The sequence below is a fragment of the Xenopus laevis genome, chromosome 8S (genome assembly GCF_017654675.1).
Source record: "Xenopus laevis strain J_2021 chromosome 8S, Xenopus_laevis_v10.1, whole genome shotgun sequence".
In the NCBI taxonomy this organism is placed as follows: domain Eukaryota; kingdom Metazoa; phylum Chordata; class Amphibia; order Anura; family Pipidae; genus Xenopus; species Xenopus laevis.
The window spans coordinates 77,353,665-77,380,779 of record NC_054386.1 but is presented as its reverse complement, the minus strand read 5'-3'; the positions used below and the strand labels follow the sequence as shown (position 1 = coordinate 77,380,779).

Here is a 27,115-nt window from a genome sequence, read left to right as displayed (position 1 = left end):
CCACAATGTCATTAGGGATGCACCAAATCCACTATTTTGGATTCGGCCGAACCCCCTGAATTCTTCGCAAAGGATTTGGCTGAATACCGAACTGAATCTGAATCCTAATTTGCATATGCAAATTAGGGGTGGGAAGGGGAAAACATTCTTTCCTTCCTTGTTTTGTGAGAAAAAGTCACGGGATTTCCCTCTCCGCCCCTAATTTGCATATGCAAATGAAAATTAGGATTCGGCCGAATCCAAATCCTGCTGAAAAAGGCCAAATCCTGGCAGAATCCTGAACCGAATCCTGGATTCGGTGCATCCCTAAATGTCATGTATGCAGAAGTCGCTCAAAAGCAGATATCGTTCTGATATCTTTTGGTTAAGTGCATTTTCAAAAGCACAAAAAAAAAACTTTCTGCGTGCAAAGAAGAATGACCTGGCTTAAATACTAATTTCAGATTTCACAAAATAAATTTCACAACACTAAATGTGCACACTCACGTAGTCATTTTTCACGTAAATGCTTCTGCCATGGAAGAGCCTAGAGAACCCAATCACCCTGCTTTACAATGGATCTGTTTCATTTTTCCAAACTGCCTTCTCTGTAATCCTGAAGAGACGTTCCAGACAATTGCACTGGATGTTTATGTTGAATGAAGACATTGACTTTATATTCACAGAAAAGCACAAGAGGATTTTAGATTACAAATTGACTTAACTGTATGAGAACTCGCGCAATTTAAAAAAAAAATCTTTATAGAGATCACAACATTGAGAGGTTTAAATGATACAAATAGTAAAATACAAGGTTCCATTAGAGGATCCAACAGTAGTAATATATTTTACAGTATTACAACGTTTCAGTCATTATCCCCTTAAATAAATAGGTCTTTGTTTTAGTGTCAGGGGACAAAAAGGTTGTCAGCAGCTTAAGAACAGCATGTCAGCTATTTTAACACAAAACACATTTGTAAAATCTCTTAAAAAAATAATAGTTCAGTTGAAGCATCTAACTTTACCACAGAAAATTTGAGCAATTCATGTCGTGCAGAGATTAAGTTCTCCCAAAGGCAGGCAAAGCCAATCGGTGGCTCTCTATAAACCGTTTAAGTTCATTTCCAAGGATCCATGTTGATCAAGCGCCAGAGAGTCACAGAATATATAATACACAAGACGTTAAAACCGAACAGAAATGTCCTTTTCTTTGCAATAGATGGGTTAAATAAGTGGGGCAAGTCCACAGCCTTAAGCCGAAATATCACTTAGGCGAGTGTCGATCCACTGGCATGAAGAATGAGTTGGAAGGAGGAGATTCAGGAACAATGTTTTTAGCAGGAGAGTCGCAGGAAGAATCTAGACTGCTGCTGCTTCCATCCAGATTTTCAGAGGAAAGACTTAAGAAACAAAATTAGTTTTAACATACTGTCATCGCATATATAAAAATATGGATGCAACTGCAATCCAGTCAGGCAGTCACCGTTACACCTATGGGTAAGGGATTGCTTTATAATTTTTTTGGTATAATTTTTTACTAAATTACACTGTGTACATTGCATGTAATTCATTCCACCATTTATAATTTTATTTTTGAACCAATAAATGTATTTTAGTTGTAATATTGGTGTCAGAGTTGACGTTTGAGTTGGCGGTACTGAAGAGTCAGAGTCGAAGGATTAAAAGGGAATGAGAAGGCAAAAAAATAAAATCCCATTTTTACTTTCTTTAATGAAAAATAAACCTATCTCCAATATACTTTAATTAAAAAACGTGTACAGTTTTTTATAAGAAACCTGACTGTATGCAGTGAAATTCCCCCTTTTGTTTTACTTGCTCTGACAGCTGCAGTTAGGAAACTTCAGACGGTCCCTAACTGCTGTGCAGGGAAACAATCATACTTTCAAACAACAGCCCCCCCCCCACCTTACTATCCAGAACTCGAGCAGCTTTTTTTGTTTCCCTGTAACAACGGCGTAGATTTGTATCCACTGTGTAGATTTGTCTGTATATTCTGATTATTAATCAGTCATCCTGTATCGTCTTCTGGCAGATACTATTTGACTTGTGCTGTTTTGATCATTTAAGACGATCCCTAAGCTTAGCCTCCCAACTGAAGCCCAGACCACACTGAGCATGTGCGTAGTCTTGGTATTGAAAAGATGTTAAAACTGCACTACCACTGAAACTAATGGAAAACGCACTGTCAATTCACACAGGGCGCTTGCAAGCTGAAATCCGCCACAGGACGTCAGTATTGGCGTTTTTTAGCAGAAACGCCAATACGTCAAGAGACTAACAAATCAATACTCTATGGGATCTGCATGTTTGAAACAACACTTTGCGTAAATATGCAGCGTATTTTAAATATGGCGTCCAAATTTTCAATGAGAACAATGAGAAGTGCATGTTGGGAAAAGAATCCTACGTGCTGAAAAACGCATGTTGACGGTCGCATGTGGTTTCAGTGGTGTATTTACACCTGGCTGTTCTTTTTTAAAAACGCAACATAAAAACGCTGCAAAAAAATCATTTGTTTAATTGGGCTTCTGGTGCAGTTAATGTTTATATTTAGTATACAAAATACAGCATTTCTAAAATTATTCTATTGTAGGTATGGTGCATTTCCCTTTAAAAGCTTTATAACCTATATTATTGACAATTCAATTCACACGACAATTGGGCGGATAACTGATGCATTAGCCTGTGGATGTTATTAGAAGGATAGAAGTCATATGTGCACTTTATACATCTTGCATATAAAAGATTCCAAGTAAAACATAACACAACGTCTAAGAATTCTGATAAATACAACTTAGGAAAGCTCATATTTCCTACATTTAGATTGATACTAACATTTCCAAACTGAATGCTGCATTGGATTTTTTAACATGAAATGTCCCCCAACGGATACATTTATAATGTATTCTTTGCTTCCACTTGATAGTAACGTTTACAAATGTTACTATCACATTCGGTCGCAATTCATCAGAAATAACCAAATTAGAAAACATATTATAAATCGAAAAAGCAGAAAGATTTTAATGTGACGTTAAACTGCAAACTTGCACACGGACAAAGAGAAATAAAAACTTACCAAGAGCTTAGATCTGATAAGTGTGAGACATCTGGAGACAGCATGTTTGTAGTTCCTTGGAAAAGGCGTTTTGGCTGACTTTCAATCTCCATTTCTCCTTAAAAAGGCAACCAAAGGAACACACAATTTGTATAATGGCAACAACCATTTTGCAGTATGTCTACCTATGTAAGAAAAAAACAAATCTAGCATATTTCACTCATTACAGTCTAACACAAGCTTCTGCTTTTAACCTGTCCGTTCTAAATTTTTTGAAATTTCACCTGCAAGAGCCTCTCACACTGTACACGGAAGGTCTCCCACCTGCGATTTGATGTATTTTGCAGATTTAGCTGGCCTGCCCGTGCCTCTGGTAGTTATTCCACTTAATTTTATATTCAAAATTGCTTAGTAAAAATATATAATAAACAGGTAATGGAAAGAAAGTAGCCTTCAGCATTTCTGGTGATCTTTTAAAACTTCCAGTCTCCACTGCAGACTTTATACAGCACTATGGGGCAGATTCACGAAGCTCCGAATTTGCGCTACCGTCCACTTCGCCAGGCCTAAATTCACCAGGACAACCCTTATTCACTAAAATCCGAAGTTGTGTCCAGGGCGCAGAATGCTAGTGAAGTAGGGCTAGCATTACTGTGGCAAGCGAAGCGAAGTTGCGCTAGCGTTGGCTAATTTGCATATGGCGGGAAGTTAAAGTTGAATGGACGTATATGTTGCAGCAAATACATTACACAAGCCTGGGAAAACTTAATAAAAGAAAATAAAGTTGTTATATTGCCCTACACATGAGCTCAGTGTATAGTTTACTGTATGTGCCATATGTTAGGAAATGTAGGGGGGAAGCCGGGTACCCCAGAAACAATTTACGATCTTTTGCAGTCTATCACCCTCAAAAATGAGTCGCCAGCGTTTTTTGGGACTTAGAAACATTTTCAACTATTTTTGGAGGAAGTCCTATCTACTCTATTCGCCTGGTCTGAGGTGGTGAAGGCAAGTCTGGCGCAAGAGGTAACGTTCAGTAAAATCCGCATCTTAGTGAATTTGCGTAGTTACGTCCCTTCGCCAGAGCGCAACTTTGCCAGGCATAAGGGAGCGAATTACCACTAGAGTCTCTCCTTCGCTAGCGAAGTTACACCTGCGCCCATAAGTAAATCAGCAAAGTAACGAAATGACATCACGCTGGCGAATTTTCGCTAACGTTAGTCACTTCGCCCTAAATCTGCCACTATGTGTATTCCCTCTGCGGAGATCTCCAGTAGCTTGCTACAACAGATTTGTTATCTATGGCTAAAACTAGGCTAGAAGGCTTGATATCTAAAGTATTTTGGGCATCCCTAGTTGTTAAACATGACAGACTTTTTGAACAACCCCAAAAACAACTATTTTATATGGTCAATTGTATTCTTTTTGCCAATGGCTTTTGTAGCATAAACATGAAGACAAAAACCCATAATCCCATATTTTTACATGTGATAAGAACTTACATGCTTATTGCATATATGAGCAACTATATCCAAAATGTGGAAGCCTGTATTATCGGGGGATAGTTTCGTATGTATCTTATATTATCTGTACCTGAAACAGATTAATGCAGACAATTTCTGGTGTTTTGTCACAAAGCAAACTCATAAGTGCCACTGGTCAAGGGTTTTCCAATCATTAAAGGGGTACTGTCATGGGAAAACATGTTTTTTTTTAAATGCATCAGTTAATATTGTTGCTCCAGCAGACTTCAACACTGAAATCCGTTTTACAAAAGAGCAAATGGATTTTTTATATTTAATTTTGAAATCTGCCTTGGGGCTAAACATATTGTCAGTAACCTGGTACCCCCAGTCCCGTGACTCAGTTACTCTTTACTGCTGCACTGCAAGATGGCGTGTTATCAGCACCCTCCCTTATTCCCCCCAAGGAGCCCATGGGAAGATAACCAGGTAACAGCTCATTGGTAGATCTAAGAAAAGTATTCAATATGTGTCTCCAGGTCCCACTGAGACACACAGTTACATTAAGAAGGAGAAACAACAGCCTGCCTGAAAGCAGTTACAGCCCAAAGTGCTGACTCTTTCTGAAAACACATGACCGGTCAAAATTACCTGAGATTACCAACTACATTAATAAATGCAAGAGGATAGCAACATTTTTTTACAGAAAAAAAAAATCTAATTATAATAGTGCTGTTCCTTTTTTTATAGTTGTTTAAATGTTTAACAATTTGTGAGATCCTCATGCTAACACTTTTTTTATGAATGCAAATAACTCCATGCTCCAGGTTGCTGACAGATTTCATTGCACTACTGACAAACATAAAGGTTGTCTACGGTACAGAAGATGTTAGGTTGAGAAAGCACAGCTGAAAAACGATAGGGAAAAAATAATAAACAGACTTGCTGGCAACCACTACAGTTTGGGTGCACACCGATATCCACAAGAGTTCATATTTATATAGGACACTATATTGTTTCTGCAGAACAAATTTTCATATAACAAAACAAATGACAAACACACTACTTTGAAATAACAGAGAAGCCTCTATAAGAAACCAAAGTGTTCGATAACTATATCCAGGCTATTAGTCCACACTTCTCAAGTGGGAATTTTTTTTTTTTCGCCGACAGGTCCCCTTTAATATTCCAAATTAACATAAATATTTATATTTCACAGTATGTCCACAGATGGAAACTCTTTTGCAAAAAACCCCACCATACCCCCCACCCGAGGTAGACCCCCCTCCAGGCACAAAAACACGGCTTACCTTTCCTTTTAAGAGGTCCAAGTGAGCTGGGTCGAATGCAATTTATTGGACTTTGACTTCTCCTGCTTAAATAAATGACAATATAAATAAGCTTTGGCATGAAATGCAAGCTCAGCTATGCAATCACTAATGACAATAGAGTGCTTTACAAAAATATAAAAAGAAAGCTTAGGAGCTGCTTTAGTAAAGCTTGCAGTGCTCTCCAAGGAAGTTTATGCTATAAGCCAGGGGTGTCCAAACTTTTGGCTTGCAGGGCCACACTGGAAAAAGAAAAATTGTCTGGGGCCACACATGAAATACACAAACACGTTTCATTTGTAAAAGTAAAGGAAATACACCGAAAAGAACTACAATGCCAGTTGGATAACCAGATGGAGCTATACACTGGAAAATGGGACACCTGGATATTAAATAGACTTATTATTATTACTAACTGGGCAATAGGCAGAGTCCCCACTCCTCCTATATCCTTTGCGACATGGCGTTTCCTCGGAAACCAAGCTTGGCCACATTCATATGCATCCTGGGCCGCATGTGGCCCTCGGGCCACAGTTTGGACACCCCTGCTATAGGCCAATGACATGCCTGGAAATCGCATTAAAAAAATTGTCTCTCGGTGGACAGTAGACTTCTAGCTGGACAGTTTGGCTAAGGTGATATTGATTCCTGCATTCAACTGACCCTAATCAAATTTCAGTTATAAACTAAAATTTTCTTATTTTTATATGAATGTGACCTATAAAATCATCTGATTTTTCAAGCAAGTCCTAAAAGTAGATGAAGAAAACCTAGTTAAAATAAATTGTAATGTTAATGGTCATGTATTTATTGGAAAAAATTATCCAATAACGTATGTGTGTGTGGCAAAAGTTTACAGTCAATGGGATGAAAATCAAGTGTGAGTAAGAGACCCTGTTTTATTTAAAGAACAGGGATCCAGCAAAGTCTGATCACACATACAACACATTTGAGGATGTGTATCATGGCTCGAACAAAGGAAATGTCGGAGAACCACAGAAAAATATTTGCTGATGGTCATAAAGCTGGAAAAGATTACAAGACTAAAGGGTTTGGACTTCACCATTCAACAGTCATGATGCCTACAGTAAAAGTTTGCCTCGGAGTCTGGGGTACGGTAAGATAACACTAACCCTGGCATTTCTATTTATCCAATTCTCCTAATTCTCTTTAAAAGTTTAAAACGATGTTCAAATGTTTATTCCATTATGAATAGTATGGAAGGTAAAGTTTAACATGTTTCTTCCGTGAAAAGGATAGGTAGACTCTGAGAGAGTAGGACCACCCCTTTATAGAAAATTTTTGAGACAAATCTTTGTCATGACAATTGCGTTTGTCTATCGTTATCTTAAAACAATTGTCTTTCCCTTTTAGAGCTATGAAAGAACGAAAGATGTATTAACGGACTTTATGGACTTTGCAACCTTTTTTATTGGTTTTTAAAGTTTGACACAATATATATTTATCAACACAATATTTATAGACAATGTACATCGTCTTAGAACATAATATGTTGACTGTATTTATTTAAAACATTAGAGGGCGATTTTCACTTAAAGCAGGAGATCACTGAATGAACTTGTAATGTGACGTTACCAATGTTTGATTGGACAATTGTTTAAGAAGGTGGAGCAAATGATGGTTTTAAATTTTGTACACATGATGGGTTAATCACACTTGAAAAAGGGTCCTTGTTGACTCGAAACGTTGTGTATTTTGGAATAAAAAGTTGCAGCACAGTACTGCGGATGTTTGTGGCCTCCTTCTTACTATGTGAACTATTGCTTTGGCTGTATGTTTTGGGTCAATGTCCATCTGTATTATAAAACGCCTCCCAATCAATTTGACTGCATTTAGCTGGATTTGAGCAGACAGTATGTCTCTTGTTAACACCTCAGAATTCATTCGGTTGCTTCTGTCCTGTGTCACATCATTGATAAACACTAGTGTCCCAGTGCCACTGGCAGCCATGCACGCCCAAGCCATCACACTGCCTCTGCCATGTTTTATAGAGATGTGGTATGCTTTGGATCATGAGCTGTTCCACACCTTCTCCATACTTTTTTCTTGCCATCTTTCTGGTAGAGGTTGATCTTGGTTTCATCTGTCCAAAGAACTTTTTTTCCAGAACTGTGCTGGCTTTTTTTTAGATTTTTTTTTAGCAAAGTACAATCTAGCCTTTCTATTCTTGATGCTTATGAGTGGCTTGCACCTTGCAGTGCACCCTCTGTATTTACTTTCATGCAATCTTCTCTTTATGGTAGACATGGATATTGATATGCCTACCTCCTGGAGAGTGTTGTTCACTTGTTGCGAAGGGGTTTCTCTACACGAGTGATCCCCAACCAGTAGCTCATGAGCAACATGTTACTCACCGACTTCTTGGATGTTGCTCCCAGTGGCCTCAAAGCAGGTGATTATTTATGAATTCCAGGCTTGGAGGCAAGTTTTGGTTGTATAAAAACCAGGTGTGTACTGCCATACAGAGCCACAATGTAGGTTGACAATCCACATAGGGGCTACTAAATGGCCAATCATAGCCCTTATTTGTCACCCCAAGAACATTTTTCATGCTAGTGTTGCTTCTCAACTCCTTTTACTTTTGAATGTTGCTCACGGGTTCAAAAGGTTGGGGATCCCTGCTCTACACCATGGAAATTATTCTATCATCCCCCACTGTTGTCTTCCATGGGCGTCCAGGTCTTGTTGCGTTGCCGAGTTCACCAGTGCTTTCTTTCTCAGGATGTACCAAACTGTAGATTTTGCCATTCCTAATATTGTAGCAATTTCTTAGATGTGTTTTTTCTGTTTTTGCAGCTTAAGGATGGCTTGTTTCACCTGCATGGAGAGCTCCTTTGACCGCAAAATCTTCCACATACAAGCACCCCCCTCAAATCAACTTCAGGGCTTTTATCTGCTTCATTGATAATGACATAAAGGAATTGCCCACACCTGCCCATGAAATAGCCTTTGAGTCAATTGTCCAATTACTTTTGAGCCCCTGAAATGAAGTGATTGTGTAAAAAAAAGGATTTAGTTTCTCACATTTTTATGCAATCTTTTTGTTCAACCCACTAAATTAAAGCTGAAAGTCTGCAGTTCAACTGCATCTGAGTTGTTTTACTTAAAATTCATTGTGGTAATGTACAGAACCAAAATTAGAAAAAAGTTGTCTCTGTGTAAAGATTTATGGACCTAACTGTATGCAAATTAATCTAATAAGATTAAGCAAATTGAACCAATTCCGCATACTAATGACAGCAGAAGCAAATGAATAAAATCATGTGTTAGCTGCAAGGCAATCTGAGGGCTCTTACACATGGGTGTTTTTGCCCTGCATTCTGTTCATGAGTAAGTGTCCATAAGGACGAATGGGATGCGTTTACTCCTGTGCTCCCCTGCGGCTGAACAGAACACAGGGCAAAAACGCTCATGTGTAAGAGCCCTAAGAATGGCTGTCTTGTCTTGCATATAGCAAGGTGTGTTGCTACTTAAAGGAACAGTAACATCAAAAAATAAGTGTTTTAAAGCAATAAAAATAGAACGCAGTCTTGCCCTGCACTGGTAAAACTTCTGTTTGCTTCAGAAACAATACTACTTATTTAAGCACTACTATTCATATAAATAAGCTGCTGTGTAGCAATGGGGGCAGCCATTCAAAGGAGAAAAGGCTCGGGTTACACAGCAGATAAGCTCTGTAGAACATAATGCTGTTATCTGTTATCCACTATTTAACCTGTGCTATATAGCCTTTTTTAACTTTCAGCCATTGCTACAAAGCAGCTTGTTTATATGAATTATAGTAGTGTTTCTGAAGCAAACAGATACTGTAGATCTACACCTCTGTGAATTGCTTCAGATGTCACCTCTTTGAAGAGTTACAACGTGGCATTGTGATTGGATTAGTGGAAAAGTTTATATGCCGAGAACTTCCCACACTAGTCAGTTGAACTGAAGAAGCTGCTCAGATGAGTAGTGAAACGTCTTCATTGATTACTCAGCAAGTCCAGTTGTTTTTAGATTTACCTATACTAGATATGCCATGACCTGGGTGAATGAAAATCTTCATAGTCACAAGCAAACAGATAGGTTTTACCAGTGCAGGGCAACACTATATTATCATTCCTTTAAAACACTTTGATTTTTTGCTGTTACTGTTCCTTTAAAGGAGGAGGGCTTTATAGGGTGAGGCTGAAATTTGGGTAGTGCTTTTCCAACATATGGGAGGAGCTCTCTCATGGTTAGTGCTGCCTTGGGGATGTGAGGGAAATACGTGTTATACTATAGAATGCCTTTTCTTGAGATGTGTCGCCTGCAGTAAAGCAGATTTAACTGTGGGTGATGAATCTTAGCCTGTGCCATGACTCTTCGTGCTAATGACTAAATAAAGACTACTGGTGAAAAGATATTATCTCTACATCATTTATGTAGTTAACGTTATAGTCTTTAATACTTACGTTGTAAACCGCCTTGTTGGGCTAGGGGTAGGGCTGGGTGGCAATCCCTTGCTGCTGACAAGTATTTGTAACGATGGCGAAAAGCATTGCTAGGGGCAAATACAAATAACAATTATGTTATTGAAGTACATTTCGCACTATATTTCAGCACATAAAAAAAAATATTGTAGTATAAAGCATTCTCTGCTAGTTTTCAGCCAGCGGGGACGTGACTGAATCTAAATGAAGAGCCTGCTTTTAGTTTAAATGGAAGCCCCACTAGTACTAGTAGGTGTAGTAGAGTAATAGAAAACCAAAAGACCCAACAGTCATGACATGCATGCTGCTGATTCTGTGTAATTCAATCATTAATCGAGGCTTGTTCTCAATAATAGCAGTGTTCAAAATATCAGCTTGTTCCAAATACTAGCAGTGTGGAGTTCAATTAGTAAGGTCATTCATTCTGTGAAAAAAACAGGTGTCAATTATGTCCCTTATTTAAGGAAGGAAGTCAGCAAATGTTGTGCATGCTGCTTATAGTGCATTTTTCTCTCTGAAAATCAGAGTAAAATTGGTTGTTCCAGACACCGTTCAGCGTACTTTGATTAAAAAATTGATTGGAGAGGGGAAAACAGAGTGAAGCAGCACAAAAAGTGCAGCAAATGATAGGTTGCTCAGCTAAAACAATCTCAAATGTTTTAAAATGGCAACCAAAACCTGAAAGACGTGGAAGAAAACTCCCATTCGAATGGATAGAAGAATAGCCAAAATGGCAAAGACTCTGCCAATGGTCAGCTCCAGGAAGATGAAACAAGGTCTAAAGTTACCTGTGATACTGTTACAATTTGAAGACACCTATGTGAAGTTAAGCTATCGGCAAGAAGCACCTGCAAAGTCCCATTGTTGAAAAAAAAAAGACATGCCGAAGAGTTTACAATTTTCCAAAGAACACATTAACTGGCCTAAAGAGAAATGGCACAAAATTATGTGGGCTGATAAAAACAAGATTTTCTTTTTGGGTCTAGGGGCCACAGACAGTTTGTCAGACGACACCCAAACACTGAATTCAAGTTACAGTACACTGTGAAGACAGTGAAGCATGGTGGTGCTGGATCACACTCTTGGGACTAGTATCTTATTTTGATAGATAAACCAGTGCTTTAGCTATGATTTACCTTTCCAATTCCTCTTGTGGGAGAAGGAGCTGGAGACACTGGAACAAAATCAATTCTCTTTGGAGAAGATGATTTGTCAAGATCATTGTCACTCTGTGAAAAGCATGAACAAACATTTCTACCTTTCTAATATATGCATGTTCATACTTATTAAGAACATTATTAAAAAGACAAGATAAAAAAACAGGGTTGCAAAATGGCAACATTTCAAACTAAAATTAAATATATGTTTTATTCCTGAAAAAATAATTATCTGCACGCTGTCTGGCACATGCAGCTGGGTTCCCTACAAATGGCTGCTGGTAATGGATACCTACAACGGAAATGCAGCTTTTAAAGTATTTCACATCTTTTCTTAGACTTGGAATTGCTATGTGCATGCTTTGTGCATGGGGCTCCATATTTTAATGGCCCTTCGCATTCCTGCACTTGCACCTAGTCCTTCAAAAATGACTTCTATTGCATTAAAAGTGAGTGTCTTTTATATATGCAATGCCTTGGGAATCCATTTCATCAACAGCTGCTCCATGTGTTTTGTTTTTAAATATATTTACATATGGGCAAGGCATCGCTAGATTCTTATTATATTGTATAATGCATTTTTACTTAGATGTCAGCTTAACTGTGGTTTAGCTTGTATTATATCAGTGGAAATACCCTAAAGTGGCTCAGTGAGTATAAACCTGAATGTATAAGATGATATGAAACTTTTACCAGACTTAGGCTTTCCTCCCAGGATTGGCTCATTTGCATTGCCACTTGCACTTCCCTGGAATTAAAAAAATACAAACAGTAAATTAATATGAAATAAAAAAAAGTTGATCAGCAAAAATGTAGATTATTTACCTTTCGTGAGCGGTCTCTCTGTTGATCATAAGGTCCACTCCCTCTTCCTAAAGAGAAGACAAACGGAGGCTCAGAAGTAGGAAAACTGCTAATTTGCAACTATGTCTCAGAAACTCTCTGCCAGTGCTGTTCCATAAATTAATTCAATGTGCATAATTTCTATATTGGGGTTCCATTAAACTCAACCTGTAAGCCTGAAAACAGAAGCACACTCAGCTGGTATAGAAACTCCAGCAGAGAGACTGCTCCTATATGTCATGTGACAAGACATGGTATTGGTTTGTCAGCATGCACACTGGGTGGATTTCAGCGCAGAAACGCTGAAGTATTAATGTTTGTGTTGAAATCCTTTCCATGACCCTTGATGGGCTGATGTCATGTCTGTCTTTTGCAAATACAACATGGGTGGGTTTCCTACAATCTGCGTAAAACGAAATACATTTAAAGGGATTTTTAATCATGTCATATTAATTATGTTGTTTTTATTTCTAAATTAGATTGTTTACACTGCAAATAGTTCACTATACAATATAAAATTTCATTCCTGAACCAGCAAGTGTATTTTTTTTTTTTTTAATTGTAATATTGGTGTGTAGGCAGCCATCTCAGGTCATTTTGCCTGGTCATGTGCTTTCAGAAAGCCAGCACTTTATGATGAAACTGCTTTCGGCAAGGCTGTTGTTTCTCCTACTCAATGTAACTGAATGTGTCGCAGTGGGACCTGGATTTTACTATTGAGTGCTGTTTTTATGTCTATCAGGGAGCAATTATCTTGTGTTAGGGAGCTGTTATCTGTTTACCTTCCCATTGTTCTGTTGTTAGTCTGCTGGGGGGGGTGATATCACTCCAATTTGCAGTGACTGAAGTTTATCAGAGCACAAGTCACATGACTGGGGGCAGCTGGGAAACTGGTCTAGCTCCATGTCAGATTTCAAAATGAAATATAAAAAAATCTGCTTGCTCTTGTGAGAAACAGATTTCAGTGCAGAATTCTGCTGGAGCAGCACTATTAACTGATGCATATTGGAAGAAAATTTTTTTTTTTTACCATGACAGTATCCCTTTAAGTATTTAATGCTAGAAGTTTAGATAAGCTTATGCAAAAAAGGTGTATAAACTCTTAACAAATCAGCTCATATCAAAAATGGGTGGGAGGGGGTATATTCTCCCTTCAATCGGGTAGCAGTGACAGGCTTGAAGGTTTCATTAGCTGTGCTTTTTGAACTATTTAAAAACATCCCAATACTGATGACTAAACAGAACAGAGCATAATAAAACACTACTACAGTTGTAAACACTCGGGTACAGAGTAGTAGTTGAAAAGTTCTGAGATTGAAATTTATATATGCACAGACACCACAGCTTAACAATGACAATAGGTGCTGCATGCCCAAAAACACACACATCATGATGAATGAAAATAGGAACTTTCAGTGAAGCAGACAGTGAAAACTTTATATAAAATAACCCTTGTACTAGTTGTTAAAGGGACAGAACACCCCCATGATCAACATGAGTTAAAGGAGTTGGGTTTGTGAGGAACATACTTTACTCATGAAAATCACCATTTTATTTTTCTTTACTAAACAGGGAAATTAAAGCTATTCCATGTTTGGAGTTTATGAGGTAGACATTTACAAGTGCACAGATAATTTTCCTGCATAATGGAATCCTGCTAACAAAACATCCATAACAAAGGGTGAAGGGAGGGGGCTGTTTACTGGTAATCTCTCTCGCAAGATCCAAACATTGAGTTGCTTCAGTATTGCGGTTTAGCTCGAGAATTTTTTTTAATGATTTCTTTGTGATTAAAATAAAGTATGTTTATCACAAGCCCAATTCATTAATCTTGAATTACACAGACTATTTATCTTTATTAATCTATTTACCCAGTTCCTTTAACAGTACACAAAAAGACAACAGCTCCAGCTCAACTATGCGCACTCTTGCATTTTTAGAGGAGAGATGCATGCTCCTGTCCAACTGCACAATGCAATTTGATAGTTCTTAAAATGAAGACTATATGGACATCATAATTATATTGAAAAATACACTCTATCCTTTTTTTCTTTCTTTAGAAAATACGAATTGCTTTGCCATGGTAATAAAAGATTTCTATCGCAAAATAAGGGGAGACTAGTGACACCCCAGGCCTATAAAAACGGCAGATTCGGTTCTTCCAGATTAAGCAGCCTGCTTATTGGCCTGTGTATGGGCCCTCTGACAGGCCTGCCCAACCAGTATTTCATTTTTTGGCATGGTATTGATCAAGTAGGTTTAAAAATGTTGTCGGAGCGAGGAGCTCATTGATGTTATTGATTGCCTGCATGTACCACTGTTGTGAGCTTATCAGGAAACTTTAAGATACTACATGTTTAATTCCTGTAAAGGAGATTACCAGTATACAAGTTTGCACTTTTTTGAAAGGACATGACCAGGCAAAATGACCTGAGATGGCTGCCTACACACCAATATTACAACTAAAAAAATACACTTGCTGGTTCAGGAATGAAATTTTACATGGTAGAGTGAATTAAATGCAATGTAAACAGTATAATTTAGAAATAAAAACCACATCATAAAAATTAAAACAGAATCCCTTTAAGGTTAATCTGAACAGATTAGAGGAAAAGCAAATAGAAGGAGCAATAATTTGAGCTACAGGCTTCATGGATTTCAGTATAAGGCAAAGATGAATCATTCTCTGAAGTAGTCGGTCTACCTGTTTAATCTGGTGAAGGCGGCTGCTTGAGATACGTATTGGCGACGATGGCACAACCTAAAAGGAAAAAAAATAAAACAAGTTGAAAATATAGACATGGAAATTCACTGGTTATTTTAGAGTTGTAAGTATGTGGAGGCAATAAATGTACCAACATATTCACTTGCAGTGTCATTAAAGGTATCCCATTCCAGTACATATACAAATATTTTCTTTCAAATCAAAGGTCTAATTTGTTTTGTTTCCTGGAACTATTTAATACACAAGCCCCACACTAAAGGGAACAGATCACAGAGTTATTATGAGCTTTTGTTGCAAAGCCTTTGGAAGGTCTGTGGGGTGGATACAAAATCCTGAAAACTGCCTCCCACTAGGAATAACCTGTGATGCATCATTCAGTGATACATACATGTCACTTGACAGCACTGGGTGTTTGCAGCCAATTTGAAACATATTCTTGTGTTGCTTAGATTTGACCTATGTGCCAATGTTATTTACATTTCAGAGAATAGTCCCAGGCAAAATATGTTTTTTTCTTAGTTGCATATTGAAGCCTACATAAAAGCAAATTTTTAGCCCTCTCTATCTCGAAGGTAAAGCCTGAAAGTCAGATTGCCGACTTGCTTGAGAACCAATGTGCAAAATTCTCAAAACCTGTTAAGACATTAGCAATGATGTCTGAAAGCTTCTTTGCAGGGTCACTTATGAAAGAACCGCAGCCACAAATTACTCATTGGATCAAGTCTTGCTCTGATGACATATTGGGCAAATAAAGTCATTCCATCACATTAAAAGATTTTGAAGTATTTTAAAGCAAAGGCACCATTGAATAAAGACAGATTAACTGTAAACTATTGTTAGAAATATAGTGTGTGCCTATGTTCGGCTCTATTTGCTCCTGTCCTTCTGTTTTATAAAATAGTCCTTCGTTGTGTCCAGATGCTGTTCGTCTTATTGAATGTTGGTTGGTAGGGTCCAGATAAAAGGCTGATTTATTACCTCTCAATTTTGTGTTACTGCTTCGCAAAACGTTTATTTTCTGAACTGTTCCAGAACAAAAACAATAGTTGTCTGAATTCTCTCTCTCTGCACTGCGGAGCAATAATTCAGACAGGTAAAAATGCTCAGCTCTACTGCTGAGAGCTAGTTGTGTGCGGGTCGAGAAATTCTCGACACGCACCCAACCCTAAAACGCCCCCTCCAAACCCGCACCCGGCCCGGAGTTGCCCCTCTATTTATAGACCTGCCCCGACATCACAAATGGGGCTGGACAGGTGCAAGTCTATAACTTTAGACACCAGCAGTGCTAGGTCACGGGCGGGGAGAGCGGGAGAAGAGCTCAACCCGGATCCGCAACCCGAAGATTTTGTGTAGGAGCCACCCTGAACCCGCCCAACCCGCCGGCCTGCACGTCGCTACTGAGAACTATCGATCCAAAAGGTAGAATGAAGTTCGACTGTTCAAAGCAAACAGACACATTCTACCAGACTGGCATATCAATTTTTTTGAATATCTTTCCTGACTGTTAAATTTGAGGTGCGCCAGTCTCTCCTGGAAACATTAGAAGTGAGGAAATGGGGGTTTAGATATTTTCAAGTCCCCATCACGTTCAAGTAACAGACAGCAGAAAAGAAGCTTCATGATTGCTACCTAAGAATTTTCATTAATTAGTGTCTTATTTTAGTGAGCCCTAGATTATTAATGTCATCATAATTGTACTTTGCTGGAATTGCTGGCAGCAGTTCTGACTGCATCATGGTGGTCAAAACACCACATTTTTCTTGGTCTAGTCAATACATCTTACCTTTTCTTATATTGCATTATCTCATATTTCACATCCTGTTAATGTATTTCTAGTATCTCTGCTTTAAAGCAAGGCTCCCAAACTCCCCTTTTTTGACAAACAGGAAGTAGCAGCAGATTTGCATACTAAAATATACTGTCCCACTAGAAAATAAAACCTTTTTCTTATTAGGATTCCTACCTGGCCTGTATATCGCTTTACAGCACTAAAATGTATTGAAATCAAAGACTCTTTGATATACTCTTTGCCTTCATGGAGATTTTATATAATGTTATACTTGCATGCTCAAAAGCAACTTTTCCGGTCACGTGTTGTTCTGCCTACAACTTTGTGTTGGCAGTTTATGAAAATCAGCTGTGACTGCACTTTTTTATTTTTAAACAAGGGTGTTTTAATTTCAGTCTTCAAACTGTATAACTTGCCTCTATACCTGTATTCTAATGCATTGTCAGTGCATTCTCCTCTCAATATGATTTATAATTATCTATATATAATGGTCAGGGCACACGCTCAGATTTGGGGAGATTAGTCAACGATGACAAATCTCCTCTTCTTTGGGGTGACTAATCTCCCCAAACTGCCTCCCACCGGCTAGAATGTAAATTGCCGGCGTGATCACACTCGGATCACTTCATTTTCCACAAGTTTCCTCGTGAGGCAACATCGGAAAACAAAGCTCTCCAAGTGCCATCCAAAACAGTCAAAACAGGGCCAGAACAGGGGGAGGCAGGAGAGGCATGTGTCTAGTGAATTTAACCAAGCCACCGGTGAAAATTTGCCAAAATACATTAAAGCCTATGGGCGACAAACTTTTTTTGCCGCACAACATTTTTTTTTTTTGGCGCGTGTCATTTTTTTCTCCCATTCTATGGGCGTCCAGCCCCTCGCGTTCCTCCAGTACCGCCTCCCCCACATTCCCTCATCTTTCCACCCCCAATCCCCCGCTCTCATGTACATTCATGCAGTCACGCTAATGGGGCATGTGTGAAGCAAGGTTGCAGGCCTGGTTGCCTACGGCTCCCAGCCATCTTGGCACGGCTCTTGGGGGAGATTTAGGGGGGTTATATACTATATATACTACCTCGCAAGGACCAAACATGGGGTAGCATTTCCCTATTTAGCTCAAATATAAATTATAAAAACCTACAGAACAAATAGGTAAATCATTTCTTCCAACACAGAATTTTCAGTTTTTTTGTGATAATGTTCTGTGTTTCAGTGCTGTGATATAAACATATGACAAGAAGTGAAGTGTAAGATTTGTTTGTAGGATTGGTGAAGAGTCTGAATACTTCTGCAAAGCACATATTGGGATATGATAAATAGGTCAAATGAGACAACAGACTAAAGAGCAGATTCTCTTCTCTCCCTTAATGTCAATGCCAGGTTTTAAATTTAAAAAAACTGAAAACTATTTAGAACTGACTGGCCAAGTTTAAGAATTTGCCAAAAGAACAAAACCCATAATATCCATATTTTGTTATGCTTGACAACGGAAGCAGGTTAAACAGTCACATTTATTACAAAAGTGGGTTTCTGGCAAGCTATGTGGAAATGCATTTTTTTAGGTAAACAGCAGCAGATGTTAGAAATTAGTGCAGCGCTTACCAGACTCTGTCGATTCACCACTGTGGCACTGTTCCGACGGGCTCTTATAACATCTGTCTGAAACACCTGTGAATTGTCACTGAAAGACACAATGTCAGAAGCAATAAGGATTTAGGGATTAAAAATAAACCATTAAAACATGTTTATATACACAAAACCACCTGAAAGCTTTAAATATAAGAAATAATCAAGTTCTCTTACTAAGCAAAATAACTGTGAGGGGAAATATACAATTTATTCTCTAATTCTACACATTTTGGCAAACACTTTCCTTGAAACTTACTAGGATATGATGGTTGTGCTGCTTCCCTATCTGTACAATAATGTATTAGAGAGTGTTTTAAAAAACGTGCATGAAAACTGGTTCATGCCCAACAAAATCAACAGCAGCCTACAATTTCCATCAAGTTAATCAAGTTGATGAAATAGAACGGTGAATCGATGTACTGGCTATTGGGACATAAGAAAGTACTGGGAGTGTTGAACTGTCAAAACAAACATGCAAATCTCTGTGGGTTCTGAGCTTTCAAAAGGGCCACAAGGACCATTGGAATATAATGAAACACATTTTAGAGGTTACTTTGCTTTATGTTCATTTTCAAGCCTAGAAAAAATGGTTAATTATCTGCTCAACACCATCATTAAGTCAATATTTAGAAATACAAAAATGTAATTTATAGACTGTTTCCTTATATCTAGGAGTATTGTGCACTTACTCTTTTATACAAGTCATAGAACTCAATGAGATTTCTAATCCATAAGTGGAGGTGCATTATATATTACCATCAGGTTTCAATGAGGTATGTCACGGAAATGACTTCACTAAACACAGATTATAACTGTTGCCATCCCCGAGCATATAAAATATAATTTTCAGGATAATCTTGTGTATTATATAGTGAATAAAGTACCCCCTCTTGTAAAATATAAGGATATTATAAGTAGTTTCATGACCATATAAAAACACGAGGCCGAAGGCCGAGTGTTTTTATACAGGTCATGGAACTCCGAGGTAACTTCTAATATCCTCATATTTTGCAACTGGGGGTACTTTATTTATTATAATACACACGTTTCAGTGAGTCATGTGACAGAAATGACATCAGAACTCACCGTTTATAACTGATGACATCAGAACTCACCGTTTATAAGGATATAATTTACAGGATATTCATGGCTTTTGTGTATTATAAAGATATAATTTTAACTTAAGGTCCCCATAGATGCAAAGATTTCTCTTGCCGAACGACTGATTTTAGCGAAGTCCGATCAATCCTTCGAAATTATCGTGCGGTTAGTGGGATTCGAACATCTTACGATTTTTCGGCCGACATCTGTCAGGAAATTGATCAGCCAAGTTAAAAAATCTTTGTCGGCCCCAGTACAATCTATCTATGTTTGCAGGGCCAAGCAGGCAGCTAATCTTTGTTTTCCTGGCAAATCGGTCTTTTTAGTTGATGGACAATTCGTACGATCGTTCCGAGATAATCGCGGTCTCACTAGGACGATCGGATCTTTTAAAAATCTCAACATCTATGGCCAGCTTTACAGGATATTTGTGGCTGTTCCTATACTCCTAAAAAACAAACACCTATAGCAACTTTCAACAACTTCTTTTCATGTCCCAACATCCTGCCCAAAGCAGCTCCCCAATCTCATTAGCCAACACATAAGTACTTCTTTCCTTCCTTTTCATCACCATGTTATACCAAAACAAATTTTCTAAACCCCTTAGGGCAGAGACACATGCTCAGATTCGGGGAGATTAGTTGGCCGGCGACAAATCCCCTCTTCTTCGGAGCGACTAATCTCCCCGAACTGCCTTCCCCTCTGCAAGAAAGTAAAAAAATTTTTTTCCCAAAGTCGCCAGAAGTTTCCTCGTGAGGCAACTTCGTAAAACGTAGTGTATTTTTCATGGTCCACATCACAAGCAAGGGAAAGTTGTGCTCACCACTAGTTTTTAAAATCATTAGGCGGGGGTGCAATGAGGGTGTGACCACAAAATACATATAGACAAATACAAGATTCCTCTGCACTCAACCCATTATCAATATATTTAAGACAGAGACATTTTGTGCATACTGCTACTGAAAAATGCCTTACCCTTTAAACAAAACAGGGATTGTTTGTCCATATATTGCAATATATTTAAGCTGGCCAACTACGTCAAAGTCATCCCATATCTGGCCAGTCCTACGCTGTCTATATGTATTTTGTGGTCACACCCTCATTGCACCCCCGCCTAATGATTTTAAAAACTAGGTGAGCACAACTTTCCCTTGCTTGTTATAGTTCTACAAGAGCAGTGACCAGCTCCATGTTGTAGCTCCCACCCCCTCCAACTATAGTCAGGTGATCCCACTGGTGTCTAATAAAAGGGCAGCCAAGTTTGGGAGTTTTACTTTGAAAGCAGCTAGTAAGTTGCAGGTAAAACGTATTCGTCCCTTTTATAAAATGTATAATGAAACCATAGAATTCTTAATGAATCAAATGAAAATTGAGCATAGGACTGGCCAGATATGGGATGACTTTGACGTAGTTGGCCAGCTTAAATATATTGCAATATATGGACAAACAATCCCTGTTTTGTTTAAAGGGTAAGGCATTTTTCAGTAGCAGTATGCACAAAATGTCTCTGTCTTAAATATATTGATAATGGGTTGAGTGCACAGGAATCTTGTATTTGTCTATATATATATATATATATATATATATATATATATATATATATATATATATATATATATATATATATATATATATATATATATATATATATATATATATATCTCTACCCTTCCTTTACTCTGCCCCTTCAATGCCTTGACTTTAAGGGTAAGGTCACACTGTTTCACTTCGGGCGACTTCGGAAAATGAATCGCCACGTGTGCTTAGCGCCGGCGATTTTTCATTTTAGCAAGGGCAAGAGTGAGGGAAGGCAAAGACGAGGCGATTAGTCGCCAGGTGACTAAATCTCCCCGAAACGCCCAGTGTGACCTTACCCTAAGGGAACAGTAACAGCAAACACCAGAAGCAACTGTGATCTGCTTATTTCTAAATCATATTAAGTTTGGGTGCAGAGATGGTTATAATTCTCAGATCACTTAGAGACATAAGGTGGCCATAGACTTAAAGGAGAAGGAAAGGTTAAAACTAAGTAAGCCTTATCAGAAAGGTCCATCTAAATATACCAGTAAACCCCCAAAGTAATGTTGCTCTGAGTCCCCTGTCAAAAGAAACACTGCATTTCTTTCCTTCTATTGTGTACACATGGGCTTCTGTATCAGACTTCCTGCCTTCAGCTTAAACCTCATTGCCCTGGGCAAGAGCATGCTCAGTTTTCTCCTCTCCCTCCCCCCTCCTCCCTTCTCTACTGTAATCTGAGCCCAGAGCAGGGAGAGACTCAGGCAGGAAGTGATGTCACACCACATTAATACTGCAGCTCCTATTCTAAACAAACAGAGAGTTTCTAGAGCTTTTTACTCAGGTATGGTAAAACATTCTACAAAATAAATATAGCATTCTAGCTTGCACTATTGCAGCTAATCTATTGGCAATAAAATGCCTCCGTAGCTTTCCTTCTCCTTTAAAGATCGCCAAACGAGCGGATCTTTTCCCGATATGCCACAAACGGCATGGCTATATCGGGGGTCCGGGGGGTTGTATGGTCGAACGTTTGGATTACGATACGCCAAGGGGCTCCGACGGGTCGGAATACCCGTCGGAAGCCAACCATACATGGGCAGATAAGCTGTCAAATTGGTCTAAACGACCGATATCGGCAGCTTTAACTGCCCATGTATGGCCACCCATACCCCTAAATAGCAGACACTAGAGCAGGTTGGCACATTCAGTGATGGGCTCAACTGGAGACCCCACATGCAGAAGGGAAACCTAAAGTGAAACCCAATACTAAAAAAACTACTCCTAAAAATATTCCTGGACATAAAAACTATCAACATGACCTAAAAGTCTGCTCTTGTAAGTAATTATTACTAAACCTGATTGTTTTGTCAACCTGACCTGTCCCTTCTCTACCTGTCTGAGTTTCTAAAGCTAATGAACTACTTCTGCACAAATAGGGCAGCCCCCTCATAGAGGAACAAGGGAGATCAGATAGGCAAAGTAAAAAAATCAAATAAATACTTTTATGGCAAAATTATAAACAGCATTCAAAGAGAATGTTGTGATAAATGTAAAAAAGTTTAGGTTAAATTTCTGGTGTCAGTATGTCTTTAACAAAATGTTTTTTCTTTTTAGTATTTATTAGTTTACATTTACTGTAGTATTATTAGTACAATCTCTTGCTTAGCAAAATCTTAAAGTGTATTCTTTTATTTAACTTCTTTTTAGCTTGCTCCTTTTCGTCTTCTCACTTGACTATTATAAAACAGTTTGCCTGTGACTAGGGATGGGCGAATTTTACCTGTTTCGTCAAAAATTCACGTAGCCGACGAAATGTTTGACGCGCGTCTTTTTTTTTTTGACGAACTGCGCCATACAAGTCTATGGGCGTCATTTCCGCTGTGAAACAAGGCAAAAAAATTTGCCCATCCCTACCCGTGACACTTTATTTTCTTTGTTTTATTCTCTTTTGGCCTCCTTATTTTTACTTTAATTCAACCTACTCACTTGACTCTGTCACTGTATCTGCTTATAGCCGTCTTTGCTCCTCCAGACCCTTCTTTAAATCTTTTTCCTTACCTGTGTCCCGCTGGTCCATTTTCTTAAAGGAACAGTAACACCAAAACATGAAAGTGCTTTAAAGTAATGAAAATATCATTTACTGTTGCCCTGCATTGGTAAAACTGATGTGTTTGCTCCAGAAACATTACTATAGTTCATATCAAGAAGCTTCTGTGTAGCAATGGTGGAAATTGAAAAAAAATCTATATGGCCCAGGTTAAATAGTGGAGAACAGATAACACCGTCATGTTCTACAGAGCTTATCTGCCCTTCAATCCTGTTCGAATACTTGATTTGCCCTGGGTCTCTCTCTTGACTTTTGAATAAAGCTGGCCACAGATGCAAAGATCCGATCGTACGAATCAACGTACGATCGGACTTTCCCATCTCCCGACCTGCCACTAACCATAAAGATCAAAGTCTTACCATTCAGAAGAAGTAAGAACAGATCAGCCGATGTTCTGCCCCTGACAGCAATCGTACGATAGTTATGTCTGACAAAGCTGGTGACAGTCTCCCACTGAAAATCGTACGATCGGCAATACATGCAGAGATATTACCCGCAGACGAAAAATGTCGGGACTCTCCACACACAGCTGAATATCCTACGAATCCTCGATTCGTACAATCGGATCTTTGCGTCTATGGCCAGCTTTAGTCTACTCTTTCTGCCTTTCATCTCAGATTCATTCTTCTCCCAAAAATCCTACCTTATCTTCCCATGAAGTCGATTACTTGTTACTCCCATCTCTCCTGACACACTCCCAAGCTCCTTTATTGTTTTACTCCATGTCATAGATTGTGAGCTGCAAAACTTATGGACGCACTTTGCCTAAATATTACCTGCTGGGATCCATTCTTCATTACAGTCATGGCATTAGCCACATACACACACATCGGCTATTGGAAAGAGATCAGCCGGACTAACCATAGCTGTATTAAATAGATAGGATCTCTTACTCCTCTCACATTGTGTCAATTCGCTGCTTATTGCTGACAGTGGATGTTTATGAAGAGGAGCTGCTCTCATGTGCTCCCCCTATGGTTCCATCAGTACAGTCTCTCTGCAGTGTCTCCCCCTGCTCAAACCCTCCTTCTTACCTGAGTCCATTGATTAGAGGGGCGCTATTGGACCTCCTCAGATTCCCATCACTCGGGGGCCCCGGCATTTCCAGCTCCAGCTCCATTTTCTCCTGAGCCATTGTAGCGTCGCTCCCCGGACTCTCCTGGGGGTCTGAAGCGCCGGCTTCTTCCCTCAATAGATCATATCCCTCCCACGGGCACACGCTTTAGGCCCCACCGACCGAACAGAGACTCCAGCCCGAATCCAACCAGGGCCCCATAACACGGGAACGTCCGACGGAACACGTAACCCCGCCGCCACTTCCTCCTCCCGCTTTATTTTGTTCCAAAGATAATGAGCTAAAATGCAGCTCAGGCCCAAGCCTCCAACACAACTTGCGCCCTCCTGCGCATGCGCAAAACCCCAAACTCTCAGCACTTTGCAGCATCTGCCTGTAACAAGTACAGCTCTGCTAAGGCCCATTAAATACATATTTTCATTTTTTCTTTATCAGTAACTTTTTAGTCAGTGTGAGTTTATTTTTATTTACAAAGCCCATCATATGTTTTTATTATTATAGTCACTTCAACCATCAAGAACAGCTGCTTCGACTCTAAGGGTTATTTACTAAACTCCGAATGCCAAAAACCCGAAAAATTTGTGGGGTTTTTTTTATGTGTGCTGGGTTTCATGCAATACCCCAAAGTTTTCCGGCAAAAAGCATAAGAAATCGGAGTTTTCGGGTGAAAAAATCGTGAAAATCGGATGGCAAGTCCGAAAAATTCGTATTTTTCACTATTTTTTCTGTTATTTTCTTCCCCGTAAATTTTTTTTCAGGAAAGTATATTAATAAATAAACCAAAAAAACAGTGCGGATTTGGTCTGTGTTTTTTTCAGAAAAAATTTTAGATAAATTCTGACTTTGATAAATAAACCTAAGGGGGTTATTTACTAAACTCGGAATGCAAAAATCATGAAAACTGTGTGTTTTTATTTTATTAAATTGGACTTTTAAAAAATCATGAATTTTTCATAATTTATTAAACCCTGAGGATGGAAGAATCCAGCATCTCAGACCTGTTGAGGTTGCATATAGGTCAATGGGAGAAGTCCCAATCATTTTCTGATATGCCCTGGGTTTCATGAAATACCCCGAAGTTTTCGGACAAAAATCTGAAAAAAATCATGAAAATCAGATGAAAAATCCGAAAAATCGTGAAAATAGGATTTTTTCCTGCAAAGCAAATTTTCGAGAAAATGTAATAAATAAGCATAATTAAGCGTATTTGATCGGAGTTTTTAGCAGAAAATATTGAGATAAATTTGGACTTTCAAATTGTTTCAAATCTGGCTGTGTATTATTTTTTACTTTAAAGTTGAGTTTATATAAATGTTTTGACGTTACTGGTCCTTTAACAAGTTTTCCCCTTTGTTTCTAATAATCACAATTTTCAGCTACTATTTGGTTTAGTGTTTCAATGGAAAATTAAAAATAAGATATCATTAGATTTAAAGGAGACATATAGGATAAATGAATAAACCCTAATTTTGTAGGCAATTATGAGTAATATATGGTGCTGCTTTTAAATGGTGCTAAAAATTATTATTACCTTTATAAATAGCCCATTTTAGAGGTCCCTGTAGATGTTCACTGGTCCCTGTCTGTGTTTTAATGAGGGGTGGGCGTGTCCTAACAGTCCCTGGCAGAAGCACAGAAGGAAGGGACAGACATCCAATCACAGCCCTGTACTCGCACAAGCACAGACAGGCTTCAGTTCCCTATCAGGTCCTGCTAGCTGCTGATTGGTTTCTATCCTACAGTGCAGGAAGGTGAGTGCCGCCGGCTCCCCTGCACAGCCTGGGAATTCAGGGAGCAGGAAGGGGAAGTGAAGGGAGGAATTATTAGGGTTTTCGCTGAAATATTCAATAAATCAGCCTAAAACACTACCTTTTTAAAGTGGACCTGTCACCCAGACACAAAAATCTGTATAATAAAAGTCCTTTTCAAATTAAACATGAAATCCAATTTCTATTTTTTATTAAAGCATTCATAGCTGTTGTAAGCTCATTTAGAAATCTCAGCTGTCAATCAAATATTGTCTGCCACTCCTCTATGCCAGTGGCATAGAGGCGGGGCAGACAATTACTTTCACTTTCCATTCAGCACTTCCTAAATGTCACTGCTCTCCCCACATTCCCCCGTTCTCTTCACCATTTAATTGTGTAGCCAGGGCATTGGGATGGACATCAGGTCCCCCATTCTGGTGCACAAACAAGATTCTGAGATGATACAAGGCTTGTCTTAATAACAGTGTCCACAAAATGGCTCCTGCCTGCTTGCTATAATTATGAATTCCCAGACTGAAGGAAGCAAGATTCAAATAATTTATATAGTGTAATTAAAGTTCATTTTGCTTGACTAATGTGATAAAATAGGATTTTGAATAATTTTTTTGGGTGACGGGTCCCCTTTAAGCAATTCTTTTATATCTAAAGGAGTATTACGCACTGGTAGATTCTTGTTTTTTACACAAAATGTCTCATTTAAAAGGTTTGTGCAATCACAGGGCAGATGAACTATTTAATGTATAAAAGAAATGCAGTTAATAGTGTGAAAGGTTAAAATTAATACAGTATATCCATTTTATATCTTGAAAGAAGAAAAACAGAATATAAAATAGTTTTCTAGGGGCTTCAATTAAAATTTTTTATACAGTTTATTAATACCATCCAGGGCCAGGACTAGGGCACGTACCTAGGGTGCAAAGTTGGAAGGGCGTCCGGCATATGCCTCTTCTGCAAGCTTCCCAGTTCAGAAACCTTGTGTCCCCCACCTTGGTAGCCCTTAAGAATCCTTTAAAATTGTTTGCACATACATGAGCTCTTCTGTAAATGCACACGCTTGTTCACGCACTTGTGGGTGGGGAGA

General features: G+C 38.7%; 1 protein-coding gene across 6 annotated transcripts; it reads right to left on the bottom strand.

The window, feature by feature from the left end:
• Positions 1-720: 720 nt before the first annotated feature.
• Positions 721-24,610, bottom strand: pabir3.S (PABIR family member 3 S homelog). Of its 6 annotated transcripts, none has more exons than XM_018233127.2 (10): positions 24,225-24,608; positions 18,438-18,516; positions 15,026-15,082; positions 12,304-12,350; positions 12,172-12,226; positions 11,458-11,550; positions 10,304-10,392; positions 5,829-5,890; positions 3,077-3,173; positions 721-1,379 (listed from the first exon to the last, which is right to left on the bottom strand). In XM_018233127.2, the coding sequence occupies exons 1-10, from the start codon at positions 24,323-24,325 to the stop codon at positions 1,244-1,246; spliced, it is 816 nt and encodes a 271-aa protein (XP_018088616.1). In that variant the 5' UTR covers positions 24,326-24,608; the 3' UTR covers positions 721-1,243. The 6 variants fall into 6 exon arrangements, with proteins under 6 accessions (XP_018088616.1, XP_018088615.1, XP_041431061.1 ...); XM_018233126.2 differs by having other exon boundaries at positions 5,829-5,893; positions 24,225-24,607; XM_041575127.1 differs by lacking the exon at positions 11,458-11,550 and having other exon boundaries at positions 24,225-24,609.
• Positions 24,611-27,115: the final 2,505 nt, after the last annotated feature.

Bases quoted from the DNA above. Each gene is read 5' to 3' on its own strand.
- pabir3.S (XM_018233126.2), bottom strand. From the start codon at position 24,325: ATGGCTCAGGAGAAAATGGAGCTGGAGCTGGAAATGCCGGGGCCCCCG. The intron at 18,517-24,224 runs GTAAGAAGGAGG...TGTGTCTTTCAG, and splicing joins CCTCTAATCAATGGACTCAG to TGACAATTCACAGGTGTTTC. The intron at 12,227-12,303 runs GTAAATAATCTA...TTTTAATTCCAG, and splicing joins AGAGAGACCGCTCACGAAAG to GGAAGTGCAAGTGGCAATGC.